This window comes from Mustela lutreola, chromosome 1 (genome assembly GCF_030435805.1).
Source record: "Mustela lutreola isolate mMusLut2 chromosome 1, mMusLut2.pri, whole genome shotgun sequence".
Classification (NCBI taxonomy): domain Eukaryota; kingdom Metazoa; phylum Chordata; class Mammalia; order Carnivora; family Mustelidae; genus Mustela; species Mustela lutreola.
Window position 1 is genome coordinate 68276052 of NC_081290.1, and position 27921 is coordinate 68303972.

General features: G+C 54.6%; 1 protein-coding gene across 1 annotated transcript; it reads left to right on the plus strand.

Moving 5' to 3' along the window:
* The first annotated feature begins 15332 nt into the window (after window positions 1-15332).
* NKX1-1 (NK1 homeobox 1) lies at window positions 15333-18803 on the plus strand. Its single transcript, XM_059154478.1, has 2 exons — window positions 15333-15816; window positions 17932-18803. The coding sequence occupies exons 1-2, from the start codon at window positions 15333-15335 to the stop codon at window positions 18801-18803; spliced, it is 1356 nt and encodes a 451-aa protein (XP_059010461.1).
* The last annotated feature ends 9118 nt before the right edge of the window (window positions 18804-27921 follow it).

Sequence of the window (27921 nt, forward strand, 5' to 3'; positions counted from 1 at the left end):
AGGAGGAAGCAGGCTCCCTGCTGAGCAGAGAATCTGATGCGGGGCTCGATCCCAGGACCCTGGGATCATGACCTGAGCAGAAGGCAGAGGCTTTAACCCACTGAGCCACCCAGGCACCCCATGTACTACTTCACTTCTAAATATATATCCAAGAGAAATGAAAGCATCTGTCTGCATAAAGCTTGCACACAGGTGGTCATCATGGCATTATTTATAATAGCAAAAGGTGGAAACAACCTAAATGTCTGCCAACTGATGAATGGATAAGCAGAGTGTGGTGTAACCACATAGTGGAATATTACTGGGCAATGAAAAGGAATGAAGTCTTGAGATATGCCACTACATGGAGTCCCAGAAAGAAAAGAAAAAGTTCAGAAAAAAATACTTGAAGAGGGGCACCTGGGTGGTTGAGTGGGTTAAGCCGCTGCCTTTGGCTCAGGTCATGATCTCAGGGTCCTGGGATCGAGTCCCGCATCGGGCTCTCTGCTCAGCAGGGAGCCTGCTTCCCTTCCTCTCTCTCTCCCTGCCTCTCTGCCTACTTGTGATCTCTCTCTGTCAAATAAATAAATAAAATCTTTTTAAAAAATAATAAATTACATATAAGGGAAATAATGACTGGAAAGACCATGTATTTCTCATCAGAGACCAAGGAAACAAGAAGGCAGTGGAACAACATCTTTTTTAATGCACTGTTTTCATTTTTAAGTAAGATCCATGCTGATGTAGAGCCCAGTGCGGGGCTTAAACTTGTGACCCTGAGATCAAGACCTGAGCTGAGATCAAGAGTTGGATGCTCAACTGACTGAGCCACCTAGGTGCCCCAGGAACATTTTCTAAGTACTGACAGAATCAAAATGCCAACCCAAAATTCTATATCCATTGAAAATCCTTCAGAAATTAAGGCAAAATAAAGACACTCTCCAATGAAGGGAAGTGAAGAGAATTTGTTGCCAGCAGACCTGCTCTAAAATAAATTCTAAAAAGCGTTCTCCAGGCAAAATGAAAATGGCACCAGAAGAGAACTTGAAACTTCAGGGGCAAAGCAAAAGAAATCATAACTCTCTACACAAAACTCTGATTTTACTTCTTACTTCTTTAACATATATATGAAGGCTGAGACAAAAGTTACAGCATGGTCTGGGGAAAAATCCATGTATGCAGATGTAATGAGGCAACCCCAACTATAAAAAGGAGGATACAGGTGGTTTGAGGACTAAATTTTCTGCATTCCACTGGAAGTGGCAAAATATTCACTTGAAACAGACTGTGAAAAGCTCAGTGTCTGTATGATAATTCCCAAAGCAATTGCTTAAAACATAATTATACAAGGTGACATAGTAAAACAAAACAAAACAAAGCTAAACCACCCACTGAGTAAAGTGGAATACAAGAAAGAAAGAAAGAATTATAAAGAAAAGAGAAGAGAGAGGCATGAAAGAGAAAAGAGAAGAGGAGGTATGAGATGAACAGATGAACTGAGATTAGCCAAATCCAAATCCAAATCCTATGAGATGAGCCCAAATCCAAACACATAAATAATTATATTAAGTGTCAATGGTTTAAACCACCAATTAAAAGACAGAGATCATTACATAGGACTGAGAGAAATCCAATGTGCTGTCTACACAAATTCACCTTAAATAAAACTATATAGGTAAATTAAAAGTTAAAGGGTGCAAAAGGATAGACTATGGAAACAGTAATTAAAAGAGAGCTATGCTCATATAGTATATGTGTACTATATGGTACTATATGGGTACCTAATACTAATATCAGATGAAGAAAAATTGCCAGTAGTAAATGGAGAATCACAAAATCATAAAAGGATCAATTCTTCCAGTAGTCATAAAATCCCAAGTGTGCATTTACCAGACAACAGATCTTCATGATACATAAAGCAAAAACTGATAGAACTACAAGTTGAAATAACAAATTCACAATGATGGCTGTGACCTCAACCGTTCTCCCTGTGTCAGCAGAACAAGCACCTAGTCAGCAAGGAGGCAGAACTAACTGAGCACCACAGCCACCTGGTCCTAAAGGCCATTACCAAACACTCCATCCAACTACAGCAGAATATGCATCATTTTTAAGTGCACATGGAACATTCTCCAGAAAGATCAGATCCTGGCTTATAAAACCGACATAACAGATTTAAAAGAATTCAACATACACAAAGTATGTGCTCAACCACAATGGAATTAAAGTAGAAATCAACATAGAAATGTGTTTGAAAAACCCCAGAGGTGCAGAAGTTAATGCACTTGTAAAAATTCACAGATCAAGAAAATGCCTCAGAGGAAACCGAAAAACATTTGAACTAAATGAAAAGAAAGTTTTCAGTATCAAAATTATTTGTGGGATGCAGTTAAAGCAGAACTTAGAGGGAAATTTATAGTATTAAATGTTTACATGGGAAAAGAAGAATCCAAGCTTCCTCCTTAGTAAACTAAAAAAAGAAGAGCAGAAGGAAACCAAAGCAAACAGAGAAAAGGAAATAAAGATGAAGCCCAAATCAGTAAAAATAAAAACAGAAAAATTGTAAGTAAGATCAATGAAGGAAGGACTGGTTCTTTGGAGAAGACTATTATACCAATAAATCTCCAGCCAGATGACAAAGAAGAAAGAGGTCATCACTATGGAACCCACAGGCATGAAATGCAGAGTGGGGTCTGCTCCATGTATACAGATTCCGATTCCGCAATCTGGATGGTTGGACCAGGTTCCTGAAATCCACAAACCATCCAAAGTCACCCAAGAACTAACAAACCACATACCTTCTATCTACTGAAGCAACTGAGTTCATAGTTCATAAGCTTAAGTTCATACGCTTAAAGAACGAAACTTTGAACCCAGATGGTTTCACTGGCATATACTACAAAATAGTTAAAGATTAAAAAAAATAATAAAAGCTCTTCATAATCTCTTCAAGAGAATAGAGAAGATAATACATTCTCACTTTAAAAGGGCAGCATCCCCAAATTCCAACAGGAGACAAGGACAGGACAAGATAAGAAGCTACAGAATCATGAACACGTGTGCAAAATCTTCAGTAAAATATTAGTAAGTCGAATCCAGCAGCGTAGAGCAAGAATAAAAACATCCGGACCAATGGGGTTCATCCCCAGAATGTAGAGTGGTTCAGTACCCATCATCCGTCACCATAGTAACAGACAAAACCACAGGGCACCACAGAGAAAACATTTGATAAAACAATGTGTTCATGTAAAAACTCACAGAAAACTAGGATCAGGAAGGAACTTCCTTAAGTTGGAGATATTGTAAAAAAAGGAAAAAAAATTAATTTCAGTTTCGAGTTCTTGATTGCTTATATGTAGGAATTTGACCTTTTATAGGTGGTATCCTCTGACCTCCCTGACTGGTCCTGGGAATGTCAGTCAGCTGAGGGTCCACGGACCAGGGGTTTTCCAGGTGGATTCTCATGCTCTTTGCACAAAGTGGGGACAGTTGGAGTTTTTCCTTTCCACTCTGTATGTCTTTTGCCTCCTTTTCTCCACTGAGACGTTTGGAGGTGGAGGGACACAGTGTGTGGAGATGTGCTTCCAACCATCACAGCAAGATAAGCGTGGCAGTGAGGACATGGGGTCGTGGGACGTGCTGTTACCCTGCTGAGCCCGAGCAGCAGGGCTCCTCTCCGCATTTCTGTGTACGTTCGACATATTTTATGATAAAGGTTTTTTAAAAATCTATTACAACAACCCAACAGCTGAACAAATGGGAAAGGGACAAAGGCAGTTTACCCCAAATTAAAAACACCTGATCAATATTCACTGAGGAAAGATTGCATCCTTCTTAGCAAATTCCCGTGGAGGGGACCTGTCCACCCTGTGTGCGGAACGGCGGGCACCAAGGGATGTGTGGCTGCCTTCCCGTGAACCCAGGCGGGCACCAAGGGATGCGATGCACCTTCCCCTGAACCCAGGGACTCGCATCTGCTTCTTCCTAAAGGGGGGACAGAAATCTAAAATAGAACCCACACGGCAACATGTTTAGAGTAACCTGCAGCTAACGGAGTGATAATTTGCTCAGGTCTCTGGAGGAGGTACGGATGACTATGGTGGGGCGGAGAAGCAGAGACCGAAGGCCATGGATCGTGCCAATGTGCACATCTTTAAAAAGCAACAAACACAGTAAACGAGAAACAGGCAAGACAGTGCCCTGAGGTGTTGCCGTGAGGCGGGATTGCAGAGGTTTCCCCCACCTGGCATGTCTCCGCAAGGGCACGTTACTTCATCATCAGAAAAGATACAGATTTTCTAAGAACATGGAGATAGCAGGATCCCTCCCACGGCCCCACAGCAGGCTGGACCAGGGAAGCACGGAGTCCCCACACTAGGCTGGACCAGGGAAGCATGGAGTCCCCACACCAGGCTTCTGCCCATTTCAGCCCCAGCTGCCCCCCTCCCTGCCCCAGGGCTACCTAGGCTTCTCTGCTAACCGTGCCCTGGGCTGGCTGTCTCCAGGGAAGCGGGATCTTTGAATTTTCTGCGGACAGTGCGACCTTGGCCCCAAGCCTAGTACGGTGGGCAGCCAGGCAATGAGGAATTGGGGACAGGAACAGGGTCATCTGGGCAGAGGCCAGGGGGCCAACGGACAGGGAAGGGGGAGGCACCAACTTGCCAAGGGCAACAGCCTTGCAGAGGTGAGGAAGGTCACAGAGGGTCAAGGTCCGCAGGCTCCTTCGAGGTCTAAGCTCACTGGGCAGAGCAGACTTAGCTCTAAGGCACCGTCTGACCCCGCTTCCAGGACCCTTCTGGGCACAAAACCCTATGCTTCCCAGCCACCCTCTCAGGGCCTGCCTCCTGAGAACCAGCTCATTCTGTGGTTTCTGTGGTTTCTGTGGCATATCCCAGTGAGGGAACTGGCTGCTCTGCCCAGGGCTGGTGGCCAAGAGCAAGGCTTTGTGCAGCACATGAAGGATGAGGGGAAGCAGCAGACAGCCACACCTGCCGCAGCTCACTCCAGACCACAGTGCCTGTCCTGGTCTTACACACAGCATGTCCTGCTGTGCTCACCAAAGGTCACCTTAGGAGCAGCCAAGCGGCTCTGTCAGTCCTCGGTTCCATCAGCAAATGAATAAAGCAGGTCTTTTGGGGGAAGAGCTGGGCCAGGGCCTTTAGGGGGTGCTGCTGGAGCAGAGAAAAGCATATCAGTGAGAAGCTGGTGACAGAGGCAGGGCAGTGCAGAGGCCCTGGGGCTGGAGTGAGCTAGGTGGAGGGCATAGCATCGCAGGTGTCCTGGCAGGGCTGTGCTAAGCCCAGTGAGAAGGGGGGAGGCAGGTGAGGGCCTCTCCAGCCATGGCCACAGGCCTGGGTTTTGTTGTCAGGTATCATCTAGAAAGCTTTGGAGAGGTCACGAGCTGAGCCCTGCACCCGTGCTCTGAGCATCATGAACAGGGGGACCCCTGTGATCCAGGCACCCACTGTAGAGAAAGATGGGAAAGCAGCTGAGGGTCCACGGACCAGGGTACCCACCTCAAAGCAGGACAGGCAAAGCCCCCCTTGGTTGCTCAGAGCCAGGGTCAGAGACCCACTCTTCAGGAGCCCCACTGTCTGGGACCCCAAACACCCCTGGTTCAGAGGGAGCCAGCGGCGGGGGCAAGACCAGCAGGATAGGCAGCAACGGCCAGAGCCTGCAGCAGGGCCCTCCCAGCACCTGTCCCCAGATTAGATTTCTCCTTTCTCATTACCACCGTAATAGGTCCTTCAGACCTCATTCCAGCCCTAGATATTATCTGACCCGTATAATTAATTAATTATAGCCCAAATATTATAGATTATTAAAAATAGCATAACTAATAGTGTAATATCTCAAGCTGTCGACTTTAATAGTCAACATTGTCTTGGCCGCGCTTATCAGCCCGGGACACCCGGTGAGAATATTGATTCCGGGGTAATTTTAGCCGTCATCTGCCATCCTGACGGGGACTGTCAGGTCCTCACCCAAGCCGGGGCTCATTTGAAATCGTTAAACCGCCGCTTGGCTCACAGTGGATCTTAATGTTCCCTTTTTCTCCCCTTCAATATGTTTCAGCAACAGAGAGGAAAATAAATAGAGAAGAGGAAGGGGAAAGCCAGAGAGAAAGCGACGGAGGGAGGGAGGGAATCCGCTCTCCAGGGGAGGGGAGGTGCGACTGATTTGTCTCTCTCCCCGGGGACCCTGGACTCGCGCCCCCGCTGCCCCCAGCCGGGCTTCCCCGGAGACTCCGCCCGCAGAGCTGTGCAGGTGGAGATGTGGAGGGACGGGACATTCGTGCGCGGCCTCGCCGGGAGCCTCAGCCCGGTCCGCTGCGCCCCAACGACCCCGGGGACCCCTCGCAGGCCGACCCACTGGGTCAGACCCGGCCGGCATCTGGCGCAGGCGGCCACGCGCACGGACACGCACACCGCGTCACGTGGACACGCACGCACCGGCAGGCACCTGCGGAGCCACACGTGTGCGTGAACACACCACCACATGCGCGCGAGGGACACGGACACACGCGTCCCAGCCAGCGTGCATTCATTCACCGAGGGCCCGGGCTGGGTGAACGCGAGCCCCAGCGGCTCGGAGTAGCGAGGGGTCCCGGGGACGCGACCTCCCGGGGGGCCTCGGGAGAGGAGGGAAAGTGCGGCCGGGAGCCCCTCCCGCCGCCCCACCCCCCCACCGCAGCGCTGTAGCAGCCCCCGGCAGGCCGCGGGAACCCTCTGCACTCACAGACCGCCCCCAACGGGAGGGGTCTCGGCGGGGTGAGGGGGCTCGGCGGGGTGGGAGGGACGTCGGGGGGCGGGGCGAGTCTCCCCAGAACCTCCAGATCCTGGTCCTGTCTGCGGGCCCTGCCTGGCGCGCGCCCACCCCGCACTCCTACCCGCCGCACAAGCCCCGTCCTGCGCGCACTCACACCCCACCCTCACCCCACCCGCCCCCCTCCCATGCCTCCTGTCCCCTCGGGCACGCGCTCAACCCCACCTCCACCCCCACATGCCCCTCTCCCACTCTCCGCCCCTCTCCCACTCTCCACAGCCTCTTGGACGGCCGGGACCCCAGCGGCGTTCCAGAATCGCTCCTCCAAGCCTTCCCTTGGAGTGTTACTCAAAATTCTAATTAGGATTCACGCGTGTGATAATAATTTAATAATCAGGAAGCCGTGCAAGAGGCATTAACCTCAATTAAGCTCATTACGAGGCCTGACGCCCCCCACCACTTGCCCTCCCGACCCTGAGTGAGTCCTGCCGATGTGACTGTGGCACGCGAATGCTGGGCAGGAACAGTTTCACTGAATGCATTTATTGAACACCTTCTGTGTACCTGGCCTGGACCCCCCTCGCACCCTGAGCCGGCTCCCCAGGCCCCCTCCCCTCTTCCTCCTTGTGTGCTGTCCATTCCCCCTCACAAGGGAAGTGCCATGTCCTCCATGCCTAACCTCCCCACCAGCCCTCATGATGGCCCTCCCTCCCTCAGGGCGCCTCAGGTGGAAACTGGGAGGTATGCCTTGGAGAGTAGCCAAATGCGTGGCGGATGAAGGAGTGAGCCCCCCATGGGACGAGGTGTGGGGGAGGAAACACGGTATCTGACTACTGGGTGACTGTGGAAATGTCCAGGAAAGAGCCCTGTGACTGTGGGATGGATGAACAGTGAATAGGTCGCTGTGGGACACAGAAGAGAGCCAGGTGACATGGGTTGTGAATGGACAATAGGTGGGGATTGCAGAGCCACACCTTCTCACCTCTAGGATGCCACAGGCAGTAAGGTGCCCCACTTGTATCAGTCAGGTTTCTGCTACAGCGTGGCTGAGTAACAAACAACCCTGTAGCTCTCAGTCCACAGCTATGACCAGCCATTTCCTGCTTGTGAACCTTGATCAGCTGCCATTGGCTGCCCCTGATTGGGCTTATGGGGAGGGGTTCAGGTGGGCTCTAGACCTTTATTCCTAGACCCAGCTGAATGTCTGGAGCATGTTCTCTTCACAGAGGAGAGCACAAGCTGCAAAAGGCCAAAACACAGATGCTCCTAAGGCATGAGCTCAGAGTTGGCTCCTGGAAACTTCTGCCCAGTGCAGGTCATGTGTCCAAAGTATAGTTTCAGTGGGTGGGAAGTATACTTTCCCCATTGCAAGGCCTTGACCGAGTAAGAGGATGAAGGGAAAGAAAAAAACTGTGGTTAAATTATCCAATCTATGACATTTCTGATTTAATTAGAGTTTTTCCAGTTGGGTGGGGAGGGGCAGGGGAGTGAGGAACAAGAAGCATTACTGTAAATGTCCACATGTCCGCAGACACATCGTCACTTCCGAATCAAGCTGTGCACAGAGACACATAGCATGCAGGGCTAATTAAGTCCTCCCTTGGGCAGGGACCTCCTGTGTCTGTCTCCACCCCATCCCATCCTGTCACCCCTGCTGAGACCCAAGCAGAGTAAGAGGCACAGATTTGGGCCCCTGGGACTTACTGAGGGAGGAGAAATCCAGGAGGCAGTGCAGGAGAGGCAGGGGGAGGACAGAGCCAGGTTGCCTTCGGCTGAAGTCCTCTTGGCCTGATCTTCGGGGAGTTCTAGAGTAAAAATCCTGACAGCTGTCCATTCGTGGAGGGCTGGGGTCCCCCCAGGTGTCTCTGGGAATGGGTCTCCTCTCAACTAAAGACAGTTCTCCTGAGTAGTTCCTGGGTGTGAGCTTGAGCCCCTCCACTCTTAGCAGCAGCAGCTGGGGTATAGACAAGGATCTGGGAGGGGGTCTTGGAAAGGATCCAAGCAGGGATCTGAGTGGGGATCTGGGAAGGGTTCTGGGTGGGACACCATCTGACTCCACTACACCAAGGAGAAAATTGATCAGTGCCAGACCCCCTGTTGGTGAGAGACAGAGCCAAGGTGGCCAAAGTCCTTACTCCCCAGCAAGAGCCATTTCCCTATTTAGAGGGGCCAGAGATCTAGAGCAGGAAGTCAGACCATTACTGGGGTGACTGAGAGTGAGTGGGCGAAATGTTTGCCCTACCCCTCAGCACTTGGTCTTCCAATTTCCCCTGTCAGTGTAAACATGGGTGTTTTTTTTTGTTTGTTTGTTTGTTTTTTTTTTTTTTTTGCATTTTACATTCTGCCCTTACTCTGCTGGGGAACACAGAGCTAAGTGAGACACACACAACACCCAGGAGCCCACATTCTGAAGACGGAGCCACAAGTGAACAGATAAGTGTCCCATGATGTGCTAAAACAGGACAGAGTGAAGCTCAGGGTTTGGAGGGACACTCAGGATGGCACCTCCCTTTTCACTGGGAAAATCAGATGTCTTCCAGGTGGTTTTGCCTCTAAAGTAAGAAGAAATGATGCATGTGGATGAGTGGCTAAGGACACGGTTGAATGAGGAAACAGGTGCAGGCACATGGCAGGTTGACCAATGGGCTCAGAAGCCCTGGGTACAGGGTGCAGGTTTAGGGACTATGTAGGACAGCCTACAGGATCCAGTCAGGAAGTCCTTGATGCCAGGCTGCAGAGCCCAGCTTCAGCCCTGGATCATGGCAACCTTCAGATGTTTCTGGAAGAGGAGTGTGATCTGATTTGTGCTTTCGAATGATGGAGGATGGACCAGAGGGCTAGGCTGTGGCAAGGGCAGCGAGAAGAGGAGGAGACCATCAGCAGAAACCTGACACCCTATGCTCCAGGCATCCCCAGATGCCCCACTCACAAGGAGTCTTTGAGCCATTCACTTCCAAACAGAGGGCATTCCACTGGGTAAAAAAATCCATAGAAAGCCCAGACTACTATGGTGATTACTGATGGTGAGAATGACTGCCCTTGAAACCCTGGGGACTTTGGGGGGACAGGGACGGAAGGTGGCTATCCTGGACATGACGGAACCTGGACATCCTTGCTGTCCCATAAGATGGACCAGTGGCAGGCAAAGCAGCTGGAAAGACCAAGGGCAACAAGGGACATCCTGAAGAGAGAGAGCCTGCAGCAGCCAGGACCCCTCTGGACACCCCACCTGGACTGCCTTCCCTTTGGCACCTGGTTGTTGATAATCTGTCACTTTGCACATTAAGGATGTTGGCATCAGGGGTGCCTGAGTGGCTCAGTGGGTTAAGCCTCTGTCTTCGGCTCAGATCATGATCTTAGGGTCCTGAGATCAAGCCCCGCATCGGGCTCTCTGCTCAGCAGGGAGCCTGCTTCCCCCTCTCCTTCTGCCTGCCTCTCTGCCTACTTGTGATTTCTGTCAAATAAATAAATAAATAAATAAATCTTAAAAAAAAAAAAAAAGAATGCTGGTCAGTAGGATCCAGCATTCACATACTGTTCTATCACATACTGGCTGGATGACCTTGAGCATGTGATCAATCCTCTTCACCCTCAGTTCACCCATCTGTGAGATGGTCATCCTCACCCTGCCCTACGCTCTGGTCAGAAAACCTTTTGGAACTAGGATGTCCTCTGAGGCCAAGAGAGGAAGCTGGCCACCACCTCACAGTGCTGAGTTGGGTGTCCTACCCTCCACACACAGCCCGAGAGCCACTCCCTGTTTTGATGATCTGCAATTTTGTTTTTGCCTTAAATTTAAAGGGTTTAAACCTCACCTTTGCACTCGACTGACCCCTTGCTATGAACTGGCCCAGGGCTATGTGCTCTTCATCTTTGAACTCACACAGCTTACAAAGAGAACCATTCAAACCCAGGCAGTGAAAACCTTGTAAAAATCCCTGGCGCTTTGGTTAGTTCTGGCTTAGCCATGGTGACTGAGCTGGGCGCAGCATATGCGGTGCCAGGACGCCACACCATACACACCCTGCCGCCCTTTCCCTTTTCCGGAGGTAGGGGAGAGAGCCAAGGGCGGGGCGCAGAAGTCAGCGGGTTGATGAACCGGGAGAGCAAAGACGCCTGTAAGTTGTTTGCGCTGTCCGCGGTACTGACCGCGGGAGCAGGCTCAGTCCTGGGCGGAACAGGGCGGGGGCGCTGTCGATGGTACTGACGTGCAACGGCGCTGTCCATGGATCCGAAGGTGCCCGTGGTGCTGAGGTTGTGCAGTCGGCAAACGCAGCCCGCTGCCCATATTTCCTCTCTTCTCTGGTGTTCTGAGGGTGGGATATCCTTGCTCGAGAAGTCAGGAGACCTCAGGAGAGGCATATTTTAAAAAATGAATAAAAAAGCCAAAAATCGGAAAGTTCCCCTCTTGTTTTCCAAACTCTGGATGAGCAAAAGGGTTCACCATGGAGTGGAGCTGCTGGAGAGGCAGAAGGAAGGAGAGTAGAAGCCTTCTGTTCTCCATCTCCGCCTCTACCTCCTGCATCCTTCCCAAAGGTGGGCAGGAGGATGGCCCAGGCAGAGAAAGCACCATGTCATCAGCAGGACCCAGTAAGAACTCAAGGAGTCAGAACACTAACTTGTAGATGGGGGTAATAATCTCTTCCCTGCATATCTCATGGCGATATTGGGGGGTGCTGGACCGTCTGGGATGGGGTGTGCTTTGCATGAAGCCAACATTATACAAAGTGGAGGTTATCCATCCATATGCCCTGTAGACCCCAGAACATTGCTGCCCCTCCATTCTGTCCAATAAAGCTCTCCAGGTGCAAGAGAAGGGAAGCCCCTACCCCTATGTACAATTAAGGCTGTGATAGTGTTGTCATTCAACTCACAAGGGGAAGGTATAGGGACCTTAAAGATCACATAGAATCCGACCTCCATAATTGACAGAAGAAGACATGGAAGAGGGAGTTCATAAACACATGACAAGTTAGTGGCAGTAGGGGAATGCCTCTCCCGCTCTTGTACACCCCAAACTTGCAAAAACCCCGATGTGGGGAGAGGAAATGGCCATGGATTGAAAGGGCTGGATGCTCCACTCTCCCCAGCCCCTCTCCCTCAAAAACCTCCCCTTCCTCTTCCTTCCCTTCCTCTTCTGCATAATCTCAGCCCTCACCCACTACTTTTCCCTGGGTCACTTCACCACCAGTCCCTCTCCCAGATTTCTTCACTTGTTCCATGTTGCTTCCTGCTTTGGTGCAGCCCCTCCCCCAGCTTCCCAGTGACCCCATCTGGTCCTCCTGATGTGCAGGGGGTGGAGGCTTAGCAATGAAGTGGTGTCTCCTGTCCACCATGTAGGCAGAGGCATCCCTATCTCAGGCACTGATTTCACCTGTCAGTGCCCACCTGGGGCCCCGCAAGTGAAGCTCGTGGCTTGGAGATAACCCGATATGGCAGATGGGCAAAGATTGCACAAATGAGGGTCTAATTGACAATCAATTGTGATTAGGAGCGAAAGGACGTCTTTATAGCCCTGGAAGCTCTGAGTTAAAGTTGGGGGGAGGGGAGGGTTGTTCCCGGGTATCTGAGAGAGTAGGATGGGGGCTGTGCAACGCCATGACTTACTTGGGTTGTTTTTTAGACATGGGGGAGGCATGGGGCAGGAGCATATGTCATGATCTCCCTGACCCTTGTCCTCATATAGTACCTCCTCTTTTCATAGGAACATGACCCAAGGTCCTCTATGTAGCACTGGAGGCCTCCCCTCACACCCCATTGCCCTGCCCCTATTCCCCTGGGTCAGACTCTGCAGCTCATTACTCTGATGGCTGCAGCTCCCATTAGACAGTTCACAGCGAAGAGAGGGGAGAGGAGAGCCAAGGAGGAGAATATTGGTGACTCCAAACTCCAGGACAATCACAGCACTTTTTGTCCAAGCAGCACTAAACCTTGAACCAATCCCCACCTCTTAGCAGGGAGAACAGCCTGCTGTGCTGAGTGTGTGAATATATGGTTGTGTATTAAAACATGTTATTTCATTATGCTTAGCATGTATCATATTTAATATACTGTATTCTGTTTACTATGCTTTAGTACTATTTACCATACATTACACTATATTGACATTATATAAAACGTCATTTTATGTGGGTTTGTGTTGAATAAAAGTTATACCAAGAGGCATCCCATTTCTCTTCCTCACCTGCAGGTGTCTGGTGTGTAAAACGGGGGCAAAAGCAGACCCAAACCCTGCCCCTGCCCACCCAGCCGGGTGTGGGGGTAGTGACTGCCATGTTTGTGCCCCCCCTTGTCACCGATGGTAGATAGGGACAGACTGTGTGTGGCATGGAGTGTGAGCACGCACAGGAGGAGGTCGTGATGCTCTAGGTCACACTGAAACTCAACCACCCAGAGCCAAGTCAAAGGTCTGCACTGAAGATCTGCCCTAGCGCACCTCACCCTGTGCCTCAGAGGGCAGAGTGGCAGCTCAGGGACTCTGCAGGTAGGGGCCCTGTGTGCCATCCTCCTGGAAAGACTTAAAGAGAGGACTGATACCATCGAGAAGCTGGCAGGTGCAGGTGAGGCTGGCTGCAGGGCACTGAGAGCCTCTGTGGCTCCTGCGCCTCAGACCAGGTGGCTAGGTGCTCGTGAATGAATCTGGGATTGGATGTGGCGCATCCTCCTGAATGAGTGTATGTGTATGTGTGTGTGTGTGTGTGTGTGTGAATGGGGTGTGCACATCTATATTCAAACTTAGCTGGGGGAGGGGTAGAGAGAGCCTAAGAGTACCGCCAGGAAGGTGGGGGAGGGAAGGAGATAATTACCTCCCTGTGATGAGAGATTATCCACCCTCCTTCCCCCAGAGGTGATTTATAATTTAAAGATAAAGAATAATCAAGTCCTGGCAAGGAAGGACACAGTGTTGTGGGTCTGATTAGAATCTCAGGATGGACCAGCATGCGGGGGAGGGGATGGGCTGGGAGAGGGGAGGCCTTGCCTCCCCGCCTCCCCCCCACTCCCCCAGTCCCAGCCTCCCTGAGGCTCAGCATGTCCGAGCTTGGCCCAAATTACAGCCGATTGGTCCCCCATTATTTCTCCCAACTTTTAATTTCTGCTTCCAAAGGATCATTGCCCGCGGTAATTGCAAAGGACCCGTCCTTGTGTGCGGAGCAGGCTCCGGGGACCGCAGTGAGAGGTGGCGCGCACACCGCTCGTGCACACGCCCGCGCACACACCCGCGCCCATCGCAAACAGCCTCACACCCTGAAGACCCTCGCACGCGCGCTCCCACCGCCGGTTCCCACCTGGGTCCCACCAGCGGCCCAAGCGCTCGCCTGCTCTGCTGTGGGAAGGGGGAAGGGCGCTGCCCAGGAGCAGCGGTGGTCTTACCCTCGGACGCCGGACGCTGGCCGGTCCTTCCGAGGGCCGCAGGGCCCTGTGGTGCGAACATCGCTTCTGTGGAGAAATATGTACAAATAAAGACCCGGACCGAGGGCCTTCTTCTTTCTCCGGGCGTGGGGCTGGAAGAGTTTGCCGTAATGTGTCCCTTTACTTGCATATCGATTTTTATGTAGGCCGCCTGCTGTGTGTAGGATTCTTCGGTCCCCATTTTGGGGGGCGGGGGTGGGAGGGCCGTCCAGCCTCCCTCATTTTCGATCCCACTTCTAATGAGCGACCCAGGGGCCGCCGGCCCCGCCCCTCGCGGGGACACTAGGCCGGGCCCTAGTTTGACGACGCAAAAGGGGCGGGAGCGGGAGGGGCTGGAGGGACAGCGACCCGGAGCCACGAGAAGAGACCCCGGCAGGAGCGACCGGGAGAGGCGGGACCGACGTCCACTGAACCCGTGGGAGGGGGCTGAAGAAGCGAGGAAGACACCCCGAGTCTGTCCCCAGGACCCACCCCGCCCCAGCCGCTGAGGGACGCCGGAGCCTTGGGGACCGCCGGAGTGGCGGGACCGCGCGCCCTGAGCCCGCAGAGAGGCCGCCTGGGCGCCGCGTCCCGCGCCGGGATGTCCCAGCCAAGTCTTAGCGCTCGCCCGCCCGTGCGCCCCGGGGCCTCCGCAGCCCCTCCAACGATTGATCCCGCAATTATTTAAAAGCCAGGGCTGTCTCCTCCCCTTCGCCCAGGAGGCAGGCGCACCGTTTCCGGACGAGCAGAGGCGCAGCGACGCGCCGCTGACCGCGACAGCCGCTCGCGGCCCGCACCCGGGCTCCGGGCGGCGCGTCTGTCGGTCGGGTCCGGGGCTCCGTCCGTGCGTCCCGCGCGGGGCCCGCCTCCTCCGCCCGGGACCGTTCGCAGCCAATTAGGCGCGCGCGCTAACGAGGGCGGCGGAGCCCCGCGGCCGCCTGCGGGCGCACGTGTGTGCGGCGTGTGGGCGCGTGGGCGCCGCCGGCCGGGCCGCCATAAATGCGCGGGCCGGGCGCGGCGGGCGCCTGAGGCGGCGGCGGAGGCAGCGCCGGGCAGCAGTGGCGGAGTGCGGGGCACGGTGCCGAGAGCCAGGCGAGCCGCGGCCGCCGGCGCGAGATCGTGCGGCGGCGCCAGGGCCGCCGGGGATGGGAGCCCAGTAGCCGGCGGGGCCCGAGCGGCCGGAGCGGCGGGAGGCCGGCATGAGCGCGAGCGGCCCGGCGGCTCCCGGGGACGGCCCGGCGCTGCCGCCGCCTCCCGGGCCCGGCCCGGGGCCCGCACCGCCCACTCCCGCCGCTGCCACCGCCCGGGACGCCATGGACGGGCGCGCCGAGCTGCCCGCCTTTCCCCGGGCCGGACCCCCGCCGCTCGCCGCCAGCGACACGGTGCCCGCGGCGCCCGAAGGGCCCGGGGCGGTTCGCCCTGGCCCGCCACCGCGCCCCACCTCCTTCTCGGTGCTGGACATTCTGGACCCCCACAAGTTTAACAGCAGAAGACGCCGCTGTGTGCTTCTGGGCCCGGTGGCGCCCTCCGCATGCGCCCCGTGCGCCTCGGCCCCGTGCGCTCCGGCCCCATGCGCCCCGGTCCCTGCCGCTCCGGGACGCCCGCCGCGCGCGGAGGAGCTGGAGCGCCGCGCCCTCGCCGCCGCCGGAGGAGCTGGAGCCGCCACCGGAGCTGAGCCGCCGCGTGAGTAGGACGCGGCCCGCTCTGGTAGCGGGAGCCGGGGGACGGGCCGCATCTCTACGTTTACGCTCCCGGGCCCCTCGATCAGCCGGGCCAGCCGGGCCAGCCGTGTGCCAAGGCTCAGTGCAAAGTTCGCAGCGCGCGGGGCTCCGTCCGACCCGGACTCCGGGGCCGGGGCCGCCCGGCGCCTCCCGGGATGGCTCCGCCGGGCCGGTCCCAGGGCTGCGGGGCTGCAGGGCGGGCCTTGGAAGGTAGTTGGTGCCAGAGGAGGAGGGGACCTGCGAGGCGGAGGGCTCGTGACCTCCCCGCCCCCACCGCGGCCGCCGGAGGCCTCCCTCCCCATTTCCTCCTTCTCCTTCTCTCTCTCTCTCTCTTTTTTTTTTTTTTTTTGGACAAATCAGACTAATTGTGACAAAACGCTGGTTATCTCTGGAAAAACAATTAAATCCCTTCGATTACAGTTAAGGGGAAATGTGCTTAGCGGCGGAAAGCGGCCGGTAATGGGGCGGCCCGCGCCCCCGGCCGGGTCGATATCCCATTACGGCAGCATGCATATCTCTTTCAAGCACCTTGCAAACTCCCCCCGAACATCTAAATTATAGGGTCAAAATTCGGATAATTACTCGATTAAAACCTATTACACTTATTAGGGGCCGCTATTGATCGAGAATTGCATTCGACCGGCTCCTGATTGCTTTTGGTGCCCCCTCCTCCGGCCCTTCCTCCCTCCAACTTCCCAGGCCCTCCGCTGAGCAGGGACGGGAGTGCGGGGTGGACAGGGCTGGGGTCGCTGCCTTGGGGCATAGGGCCCTCCCGGTACATGGGCTGGTGGGTTCCATGTGGGGTGGAGATGAAGGAGGAGCAAACCCAGCTTGGCTGGAGGGGAACCTATCAGGCTATTGGCCTAGCCAGGGTTCTGGGAGCCTCCACCCAGAGCCTCCACCCGCATGGGGAGCCCATCCCAGCGGAAGGCCGTCTCTTGGTTCCAGGGGTAGCCTGGTCAGGCTGTCTTCCTCCAACGACTACCTCCAACAAGGCAAAGCTAGATGGCCAGGTGCTCTCAGGATCCCCTAGGGGACAGCCTGCTCCTGCTAGGGGGTGTGGGTGCCCCCCACCCCCACACACCTGCCCTGCTGATTCCCATGCAAGCTCTCCGGTTGCCCTGGGGAAGGCTGCTGGCCCACGATTCCACATTTATTGCCTGGGTTTTTGATGCCAACCTGACACAACAGCGGGGTCTTGGTGCCTGACTGGGTTGCTGCGTGACCACCACGTGCCCAGGAACCACCACCACCTGTGGGGTGCGGTCTGCAGAGATGGCCTCCCAGGCCCTCCCTAGGACAGACTCTGTCTTCCAAATTTTCCACACTGGAAATGCAGCCTTTCAGGGGCCTCTGCTTGGAGGATCGGGGCTGCCCCTCAGACTGGGCCTAGTGGGGACGCGGATCCCCCCCACCCCCGCAAGTTAGCTCTGTTCAGGACCCACCGCGGGGCCAGGACCTTCTGGTCAGGACCCAGGCCTGCGGGCTTTCAGCGGAAGGGCGGAGGGGCCGCGGCTTGAGGTGGAAGTGGGGCCAGGGAGGCCGGGTTTGGTTGGTCCCCAAAAGTCCCCTCCCGACAGGCAGCTCCAGTCCCACCCCTGGCTTCTGGCCCGCTGGCTCTGCAATGCCCGGTAATTGGCTGGCCCACGCCTTTCTGTAATTGGAGGGTAATATACGCCGAAATAAATTAAATGGCCGTTAACTAGTTTGTACATTACACAAAATGAGTTTAATTAAGTTTGTATCTGCCCCGTGGATCGATCGGAGCTTTCACTCCGCCGTGAACCCCGCGCGCGGCACCGGCCGGCCCGGCTCGGGCAGACGCCGCGAAGGGAAGCATCGAGAGGAGGGAACGAGCCAGGGATGGAGAGCAGACGCGGGCGGGCGGGCGCCGAGGGAAAAGGGAAGGAGAACGAAAGCGCAGGGCAGAAAAAGAGGAGGAGGGCATTAAGACAGAGAAACGACGACCCTGGAGGAGGGAACCTTTCCCGAGTCGGGACAGCCCGAGGGGACGAGCGCGCGGAAGGGAGGGCGCCGCGTCCTAACTGTCCTATCCTCTCCGCCCGCCCGCCCGCAGACGCCGGCGACCCCTGCAAGGCGGACGAGGCCGAGGCCAGCGGCTACAGCAGCGGCGGCGGCGGCCGCAGCCCGAGCGCGGACAGCGGGGACGAGGCGCCCGACGACGACGACGACGACGACGAGGCGCCCGACGCGGAGACTGCGCGCGGCGCAGAGGAGGCGCGGGGAGGCGGCGGCGGCCTCGCGGCCCGCGGGTCGGGCTGCCCGGGCGCGGCCGAGACGGAGGCGCCCCCCGGCGCGGTGGACGAGGCTGCAGCGCCCGGCCCCCGCGGGAACTCGCCCGGAGCCCCTGTCCCGCCTGGGGCCTCGGCGGCAGCGCCAGGGAGCGCGGGCACGACCCCGCAGGGCGCGGCCGCGGCGACGAAGCCAAAGCGGAAGCGCACGGGCTCGGACTCCAAGTCCGGGAAGCCGCGGCGCGCGCGCACCGCCTTCACCTACGAGCAGCTCGTGGCTCTGGAGAACAAGTTCAAGGCGACGCGCTACCTGTCGGTGTGCGAGCGCCTCAACCTGGCGCTGTCGCTAAGCCTCACCGAGACGCAGGTGAAGATCTGGTTCCAGAACCGCCGCACCAAGTGGAAGAAGCAGAACCCTGGCGCCGACACGAGCGCGCCAACCGGCGGCGGCGGGGCGGCAGGGCCGGGCGCGGGGCCCGGAGCGGGGCTTCCCGGCGGCCTCAGCCCGCTCAGCCCGTCGCCGCCCATGGGCGCGCCGCTCGCCATGCATGGCCCCGCCGGGTACCCGGCGCACGGCCCCGGCGGCCTGGTGTGCGCCGCGCAGCTGCCCTTCCTGTCGAGCCCGGCGGTGCTGTCGCCCTTCGTGCTGGGCTCGCAGACCTACGGCGCGCCTGCCTTCTACGCGCCGCACCTCTGAGCGCGGCCGCGGACGGGGACCCACGGGCGCCCGCCAACGGGCTTGTACGGCCGCAGTCGTGGACTCGGTACACAGCCGGCTGCTACAGAAGAGTTTTACGTTTATTATGGACTGTACGCGTCGGGGCCGGGCTCGGCCCGCTGGGAAGCACTTTGCTGAACTTCGCTCAATCAATAAACCGCAGGAGGCTGCACCGCGTTCCTCAGGCTCCCACCTGCCCGCGCGCGTCCGTGGGGACTTCGTCGCGTCGGAGGTGCCTCGGGCCGTTGGACCAGGCACTGCGTTCAGGCCCCGGTGTTCCCTGGCCAAACTCTGCCCTCCCTTGGCGCCGCCCCCCTCCCCACACACAGACATACACACAGGGACACACAGGGACGCACAAACACACACAGGGACACAGACACAAACACACAGGAACACACACACAGACACAGGCTTCGGGTTGGGTGACTAAGTTTGTCCTCTGAGAGGCCCTGGTCCCCGCGTCTTCCTTCCTCCTACCCTGGGGCCCATGGCTTCAGGGACATCCCCTTCCTCCTCTGTGTAGCCTTAGGGGGCTCTTCGGGGTGGTGGACGCCTCGCGGGACGGAGCCGGGCGCAGGGTCTGGTCTGGAGCAACACTGTCTTCTGGGCACCTACCGCAGGCCCGGCCGGGACGGGCACTTGCACCCCCAGGCCCAGCAGGGACCAACCAGCTCCTGTGGCTTCCCAGGAGAGGGAAGGTGGGGCTCCCCAAGCTCGAGCGACTTGCCCAAGGTCTCCCGAGCTGGACCGCAAGCCCGGCAGCAGGTAGCGCTCCAGGCCGGCGCATCGACCTGCGGGTCCCGTTCTGGGTGCGGGCCGCACACGGTTCCTGGAGCCCTGGGGACGCGGGGAAGGGAGATGTGGCGGCGCCTGAGCTGGCGGCTGCCCGCCGCGAGAGCCAAAGCTGCGGGGATGCAGGCACTGGGGCGCGGTGAGGAGGGGTCCCTCGGGCAGCACCGCCGGGACTTGAGAAGAACTCGGGAGGGGCAGCAGGGTGCCGGGGCGCGGTGACTGCTCCGCGCCGAGGCCTGCGCGGCAGAGGGAGCTGGCTGCGCTCGGGGATGTGTCTTCTCTAGGCGGCGTCCCCTCCGCGGGAGGAGCCGCGGAGCTCTCAGAACTTGCTCCCGCGCCTGGTAGCCGCCCCACTTCGCACCCAGCTGCATCCACTTCGGGGAGAGCGGAGGCTGAGTTGGGGAGCGAGAGGGCGCGGCAAGGGTGGGTGGCAGCGACTCCCACACCTGCCGGAGCAGCAGCAGAGAGAGCGACCCTCTTGGCTTCACCATCACTAGTGGGTAAAGGACCACCGAGGGGCAGTGTCCAGCCGGTGGGGCTGGGGGTAGAGGCGGCTGGGACCACCTTGCCCACCACTGGGGCTGGCCTCCTGAAGGCTGTTGCTCTGCTTCAGAATCCCCCCCCCCCCCAAACACACCTGCCACCCCTTCTCTGCGCTCCACCTGCTCAGCACTGGCAGCAGGAAATTTTCTAAGTAACCGTGCTGCCTTGTCTGCCCAAGAGCAGGGCTCTCCAGCTGGCAGAGCTCAGCAGACCCGATGTGTCTGTGCAATCCAACAGCAGAGGGTGGAGGGGGTGGGGACACCCCTTGTCTCACCACTGAGGCCTGTGCACCCAGGGTACAGGCAGCTGACAGAGGAGACCCAGAGCTCCAGAAAGTTCCAGATGGATCTTGGCCTAAACTCAAATCAACATTATTGTGCACTTAGCCTGGCTGGGCTTGAGGGCTGCCAAGCAAGAAGCCATAGCCTCCACCTCCTGGGCGCAGGGAGGACAACAGCAAAGGTGCAGGGGTTTTCCCAAAGTCCCCCTTGCTTGAGCTCAGTGGGGCCTGCTCCACCATAGCCCTGGAGGGAGAAGAGGTGGTAGGACAGGTACAGTCACCCTGCGAGTCCGCCCCGCGGCCCACGGTGCTCAGGCCTCCGTGAGCCGGCATCCCCAACTTGAGCTAGAGGCGGAGGTGAATGGTGGTTTTCCTAGCCCCTCGTTGCTGTCCCCCCACCATAGGGGTCCCACTTTGGTGTTAGTGCTACGAAGGGCTGTCTCAGCTTCGAGATCTGGGTGCACTCTGGGATGGTCCCTCCTCAAGCTCTTAGGACCAGTCCTGGCTGTGTCAGCATCCACCCGCATCCCAGATTACTCCCCTTTCATCTCTGCCTCCTGTCAAGCAAGGCACAGGCCCTGCAGGTGTGCACCTGGACAAATCCAGGCGTGTCCGAAGGCCGCGCTGTCTCCTGCCTGGGCACTGCTGAGCCCAGACAGAGGCAGAGCCCCCTCCCCCATGAGGCCACTGCCCACACCACTCAGCCAGCCCATGGCTGGCACTCTGGTGCGTTGCTATTAGGATTGGTTTTGGCTGCATGAAAGAGAATATCCAAATGAACACAAGTTGAGAGATTATTCATTTTTTTCTTACGTGATGGAAATCTGGCCACTGGCAGCCCAGGCAACGATGACACCTACACAGAGTTCTTGGAAATCCTCTTCCATCCCACTGTGTGCTACAGCATTCCTGGGCTGGGAGCTCATCCTCAGGGACCCAGATGAAGGGCAACGCTCTGACCATCACATCCCCATTCCAGGCAGCAGATAGGAAGGAGAGGAGAGAAGGGGTTACACCCCTTTTCCTTTTAAGGTGCTTTCCCAGAAGCCCATGTAAAACAGCTGCTCATAACATTGGTCTGAGCTTGGTCACATGACCACTCCTCACACAGGGAGGCTGGGAAATGTAGTTTTTAAAGCTGGTGGTGACTTCCCCCTTTTAAGGAGGGAAGAATAGGTATGGGGGCTGCTAGCTGACCTGCCACCTTCAAAGTTTTGCCCGCTCTCCTGCCTAGACCAGCTCTGCCTCTCCTCCCTGGCAGCTGGGCCTCACCCTGGAGAGGGCACTCACCTAGCCAGCAGCCCGCTGCCCCACCATGTCCACGTTCTTCTCTCCATGGCCCCCCACCGTCCCTCCTACGGCCTGCTCAGGCCACCTGCCTATTCCCAGTGTGCCCTCCCTCCTCACCCACTCTTCCCCACTGGGCCACATGTCCACACCCTCCTTCTGCTCCACCCTGGGTAGCCCAGCTGCCCCCTTCCAAACCAGAGTTACCTCAAGAGCTGTGTACACTCACTGTCTACATTGGCCTCTTCACCAGCTTCTCCACTTGAGCCCCCATGACCCCCACCCTGCTGCCTGGCTAGAACTGGCTGCTATTCCTCTGATCTGCTGCCCCCGCTGGACCCTGGGCTCAGCAGACCCCTCAGGCCCCACCTGCAGTCCCATAGAGATGAGCTCAGCTCGGCCACTGTTGGGGAGTGTGGCCCCCAGACTCTCACTCCCCATCTCCAGGACTTGCTTCTGTCCTCGCTTTCCTGCCAGCACTTGCCCAGCTCTTGCCCTCATCCACGTGGTCCCCTCCCCAACGAGGCAACAGAGGGTGCTTCTGTGGCTGCCTCTTCAGTCCCATAATCCTCTGCTGGGCCAGTCACTGCCTCTGCCCTCACGCTCCTCCTCCCTTACCTGCGGAGTCACTTCTGACTGCTCGCTCCCTGCTTCCAGCAAGCCAGACTTATCAGTGACATCCACAAACCCCCAAAGTGGTACCCAGGACCCATTGTGGCGTCCCCAGGTCTCTGCCCTGGGCCACTTGAGATTCATATGGCTCTGGAGTGTCACTCAACTCAGAGGGACCTTCCTAGGCTAATCAGGGGAAGGGGTGAAGCTTCCTGAAGGGGGTGACATTTCTATGGGGAGGGTAAGTCTGGACATAGAGCCAGGGGCACCCAGGACAGCAGGTGGTAACAACTGGGGAGGAAGAGGAGGTCAAATAGGTCATTCACAGAGGTCTGTAGTCTGTAGGGACTGTCACATGTAGACACTGTTGCATACAGGTCCATGGGGAAAGGAGGTTCTCTTCCATCCCAGGGCTCCATCCCCCACAGGCAGGTGACAACTCCAGGATGCCACGTCCCACTCCATCCTGTGTGATGGCCCTTTCAGAGCAGCCAGCTGATGGCTGATCTCTTCACCCTCTTGCCTGGACACAGGAGTTGCTGGTAGCTGGATGCCTATCCCCTGCATAAAGGACTGTGTTTTCTGCTTGCTGGGCAGCTGGACACTGCCAGGTGACTAAGACTGGCAGAAGCAGCAGGGCACCTGAAAAGGTTCTCCACAGGAAACAGAGGTACACCCCCTCTGCTCCTTCTGTCCCCATACCCTGGGAAGGCTGGAGCCCCAGCAGCCAACTTGGGCCAAGAGGTAGCCTTAGGGATGGAGGCCCCATGCACTGATGCCAGCAAGCAAAATGCCCCAGTGGCACCATGGTGTCACCAGGTTGGGGCACCCCACCTTAGGGCTTTTCATGACAGAAGCACACATAAATCCTGTGTTGGAGTCCACTAATTCTGTGACACCCTGTTTCTGTAATGGTCCGTCCAACCCCAGTGCTGAGGCCACGACTCTGCAGTGATGCTCCCTGTGCCCTGCCTTTCCTCCCTCCTATAGTCTACTCTGGATGGGGACAGCAGGGCCCCTCCTGTATGCTCCACCTGTGTCCCGTGCTGTTAAGTTTCACAAAACGTCCTCTTCCACCACACCTCTTGTTGCCTCAAAGTGAACAGAAAGAAGTCTCTGACATGAAAACATAGCACAAAGCTATAGTAACCTCAACAGTGTGGTAACACACACAGAGGCAAGTTGATGGGTGGGGGGGGGGGAGAGAAAGCTCCTGCGCAGAACCGCTGTCTGCGGGTACCACATGAGACAGCAAGGCTCCACATCAGCTCAAGAAACACGGATTCATCATGAAGTGGATGACACAGCTGAGCAGCTGTCTGAAATAGAAAACTGGATTTCCTGGTCACGTTTTAAATAAGAGTAAGTGATAAACAAATCAGTGATTTAAATGTGGAAATGAAACACATAGAAGTACCAGAGGAAACACAGAAAAAAATTTTTACTTGATTTTTAAAAAATAAATTTTAAAGATTTTATTTATTTATTTATTTGACAGAGAGAGAGAGAGAGAGAGATCACAAGTAGGCAGAGATGGAGGCAGGGGGAGAGGGAGAAGCAGACCTCCTGCTGAGCAGAGAGCCTGATGCAGGGCTTGATACCAGGACCCTAAGATCATGACCTGAGCCAAAGGCAGAGGCTTAACCCACTGAGTCACCCAGGTGCCCCCCAAAAAAGTTTTTAATAGAATCTTTGAGGGGGGAAGGGACACAGATACACGAACTTCCACATGGCAAAATATTAGCAAAGTCAGCAGATGGGAAATATTTGCAACTTGTCACACAGAGCTCATTTTTTAAAAAGATTTCATTTATTTATTTGACACACAGAGATAGATATCACAAGTAGGCAGAGAGGCAGGCAGAGGGGAAGCGGGAAGCAGGCTCCCTGCCGAGCAGAGAGCCCAATGAGGGGCTCAATCCCAGGAACCTGGGATCATAACCTGAGCTGAAGGCAGAGACTTAACCCACTGAGCCACTCAGGTGCCTCCAGAGCTCATTTTCTTAATGAACAAAGAGCTCCTACAACTTATGTAAGCTAATAAGCCAACAGGAAAATGACCAAAGGATATGGACATACAATTCACAGAAAAGGAGCCAGGAAGAGCGCTTTACCATACGAAAAAATGCTCAACAGTTGCCTCTTAAAAGACAAGTGAATAATAGCCCCGAGATGCCAGTGTTCCATGGGGCTTGGTAAAGATCACGATGCTTGCCACCACGCCGAGGAAGGGAGGATTCCAAAGTCAGTGCTCTTGCAAGGTCACTTCTGGGAAAGCAAGCTGAAGTCCCAGGGCCTCAGCCCTGTCCGTGAAGACGGGCGTGTCCAAGCACACCTGCGGCAGGACGGCGCAGTACAGTATAGGGCAGGGAAGGGCCTTCCTGCCCAGCACTCGGGACAGCTCGAAATGCCACAGAACCCGGGGAAAAACTGAAAAAATAAACTTTTTCAAAACTCTGGAAATTAAAAAAAAAAAAAAAAAAAAACTCTGGAAATTAACCAAAGACCCATAACAATCCAGGGAGGGTTCATCCTAGAAAAATGGCTCAGTCTTGGTGGGAAGGCAAACCCTGTGGCATTTTCAGTTGGTTATGCCCACACCCTCTCTCCAGCTATGCAGTGGCCTCCACACCCAGCAGCCTCAGAGCCGTAGCAGCCTCTGGGAGGGGAAGACGGGGTCTAGGGCACCCCAAAACCCCACCCTTACTCCTCTCAACTCCACCTGTCACTCCTGGACTTGTCTGGCTACTACCTGGAAAAAAATCCACTCATCAGACTCGTCTTTTTCCTGGCCTGACTCAACTGGCTCAGTGTGGGTCTGCAGAAAATAATCAGGGCTACTGTTGAACAATGTAGTGGCCTGTAATGGCGACATCCGATTGGCCAGGGACGCTGGTGAAAAATCTCAGAAGACTTGAAGAGTACTTAGCTCTTAACCACTGGTTGATCTTGAAGCCCTGAACAAGCAGGAAGTGTGAGCTAAAACGGAGTCGGCAACTGCCTGGCTGAGTGTTCAAGGTGTGCCCGACACACACACGTGGCTTTCTGCCAAGACCACAACACTTCTTGGATCGAAGCATTTAAGGAAGTCTCTAATCATTAGTGATCACTAAGCTGACCAGATACTTCAGTGGCCAAGCATGACAAAGAATACAAATTTTTACATAATTAGTCCAGAAAAGATGCTAAATAAACAGCAACAAGAAGTTGTGGGGTGAGGGATCTGATTTCCAGAGTTGCCACGTTATGTTACCTAAAATGTCTAATTTCAACAAAAAAATTAAGACACACAAGGAAACAGGTAACTACGGCCCATACATAAGGAGCAGAGCAGTCAATGGAAATGGTCCCTGAATAAGGCCAGATGTTGAACTTATTAGACCAACACTGTAAACCAATTCTTATAAATATTTTCAAAGAAGAAAAGGAAGCCATGTCTAAAGGATTAAAATATGAGATAATGTTTCACCAAACAGAGAACATTGGTAAAAAGAAATTATAGAAGAGAACCAAACAGAAAATTCTGGACTTGGAAAGTACAACTGAAATGAAAAAATCATGGGGCACCTGGGTGGCTCAGTTGGTTAAGCCTCTTTCTTCAGCTCAGGTCATGATCTCAGGGTCCTGGGATCGAGTCCCACAACAGGCTCTCTGCTCAGCAGGGAGCCTGCTTCTCCATACCCTCCCCCCGCCTGCCTCTCTGCCTACTTGTGATCTCTGTCAAGTAAATAAATAAAATCTTTCAAAAAAATGAAAAAAATCATTAAAGCAAGTAAATATTAGATTTTACTTAGTAAAAGAAAGAATCTGTGATCCAGAAGATAGACCAATTAGGTTCATTCTGAGGAACAGAAAAAAGGAAGAAAAATGAACAAGGCTTCAGGGACCAGAGAGACACCACCAGCCCTCTGATACACATAAAGAGAGTCCAATGACATGAGGGACACACACACCCACACATACACAGAGGGAGAAAGAACCTTTGAAGAAATAATGTCCCCAAACCTCCCAAAATTGATGACTGACAACCTCTATACCCAAGAAGCTCAATGAATTCTAAGGAAGACACACACAAAGAGATCCATAACTAGACACATTTTTAAAACTGTCAAAAGTCAAAGACAGGGGTGCCTGGGTGGCTCAGTGGGTTAAAGCCTCTGCCTTCGGCTCAAGTCATGATCCCGGAGTCCTGGGATCAAGCCCCACATCGGGCTCTCTGCTTAGCCCCTTTTCTCTCTCTCTGCCTGCCTCTCTACCTACTTGTGATCTCTGTCAAATAAATAAATAAAATCTTAAAAAAAAAAAAAAAGTCAAAGACAAAGAGCATGTTGAAAGTAGCAAGGAAAAAAATCCAACTTACTGTGTACAAGGCACCTTCCAAAAACCCAGCTTATTAACACTGGCTTCTAGTCAGTGGACACCAGAAGGCAGTGGGATTACACATTCAAAGTGTTAGAACAGAAAAACTATTAACAACATATCAAAATCCAGTGAAGCTATTCTTCAAAAGGGAACAAGTTAAGGCATTCCAGATAAATGAGCATCGGGATAATTCACTGCCAGCAGACCTACCCCTCAAGAAACACTGAAGGGCACCCTGCAGACCAAAGTGAAAGACAAAAGCCAAATCCACAAGAAATGGAGAGTGCTGGTCAAGGCGGCCACACAGCCCAAGAGCAGACAGTATAATGTAAGTCTATTCTTTTTCTATCTGACTTTAAAGAGCTGCAAAAAGCAGTAATCACAAAACCATGTTGACAGGCTCACAATCTATCAAGATTTAATTAGTATGGCAAAAATGGCACAAAGGTGCTAGTGGAGAACATACCTATATTTGAACAGAGCTTTTGTATGCCTCCCCAAACTAAGCTGATACGAAGCCATACTGGATTGTATTTACTTGTTCACTGGAATCTTCAGAGCAACCACTGAAAAATTCCCCCAAAACCCCCAAACTCAGTGAAAGATACAGGGGAATCCAGTGAACATCCATGCAACACACACACATACACACACACACACACAGAGCAATGGGAAAAAGAAGAAAAAAGATGTGTAGAAAAACTGGGAAATGGTAGACATAAATCTTCCCTTCTCAGTAATTACATTAAAGGTAAATGAACTAAATATCACACTTGGAGGCAGAGATCAGCTGCATGGAAGTACAAGGATGGAAGAAGATATAGTGTGCAGACACTGCAAGGCGTGAGGACACCATACAAAAGAGAGTTTAAGACAAAAGCTGTTATAGAGACAGAAAAGACCCCATGACAAAAGGGTTAATCCATCAGGAAGAGTACGGACTTAATCAATCGAGCCTGAAAGCACATGAAGTAAACTGACAGAAAAGGAGAAACAGACAATCAAGAATAACAGAGGCAGCAACACCCCACTTTCAAGAATGGACAGAACAACTGGATTAAAGATCAACAGGTCTCAAGTGTACACAGAACATTCTTCCAGGAGAGCACATATATGAAATAAGTCTTAAATTTCAAAGGACTGAAATTATACACAATGTATTCTTTGGCCACATGGAATGAAATTAGAAATCAAATGACAAAAGAAAATTTAGGAAAT

Coding starts and splice junctions, on each gene's coding strand:
- NKX1-1 (XM_059154478.1), top strand. CDS start 15,333: ATGAGCGCGAGCGGCCCGGCGGCTCCCGGGGACGGCCCGGCGCTGCCG. Junction 15,817..17,931: donor CACCGGAGCTGAGCCGCCGC/GTGAGTAGGACG, acceptor GCCCGCCCGCAG/ACGCCGGCGACCCCTGCAAG.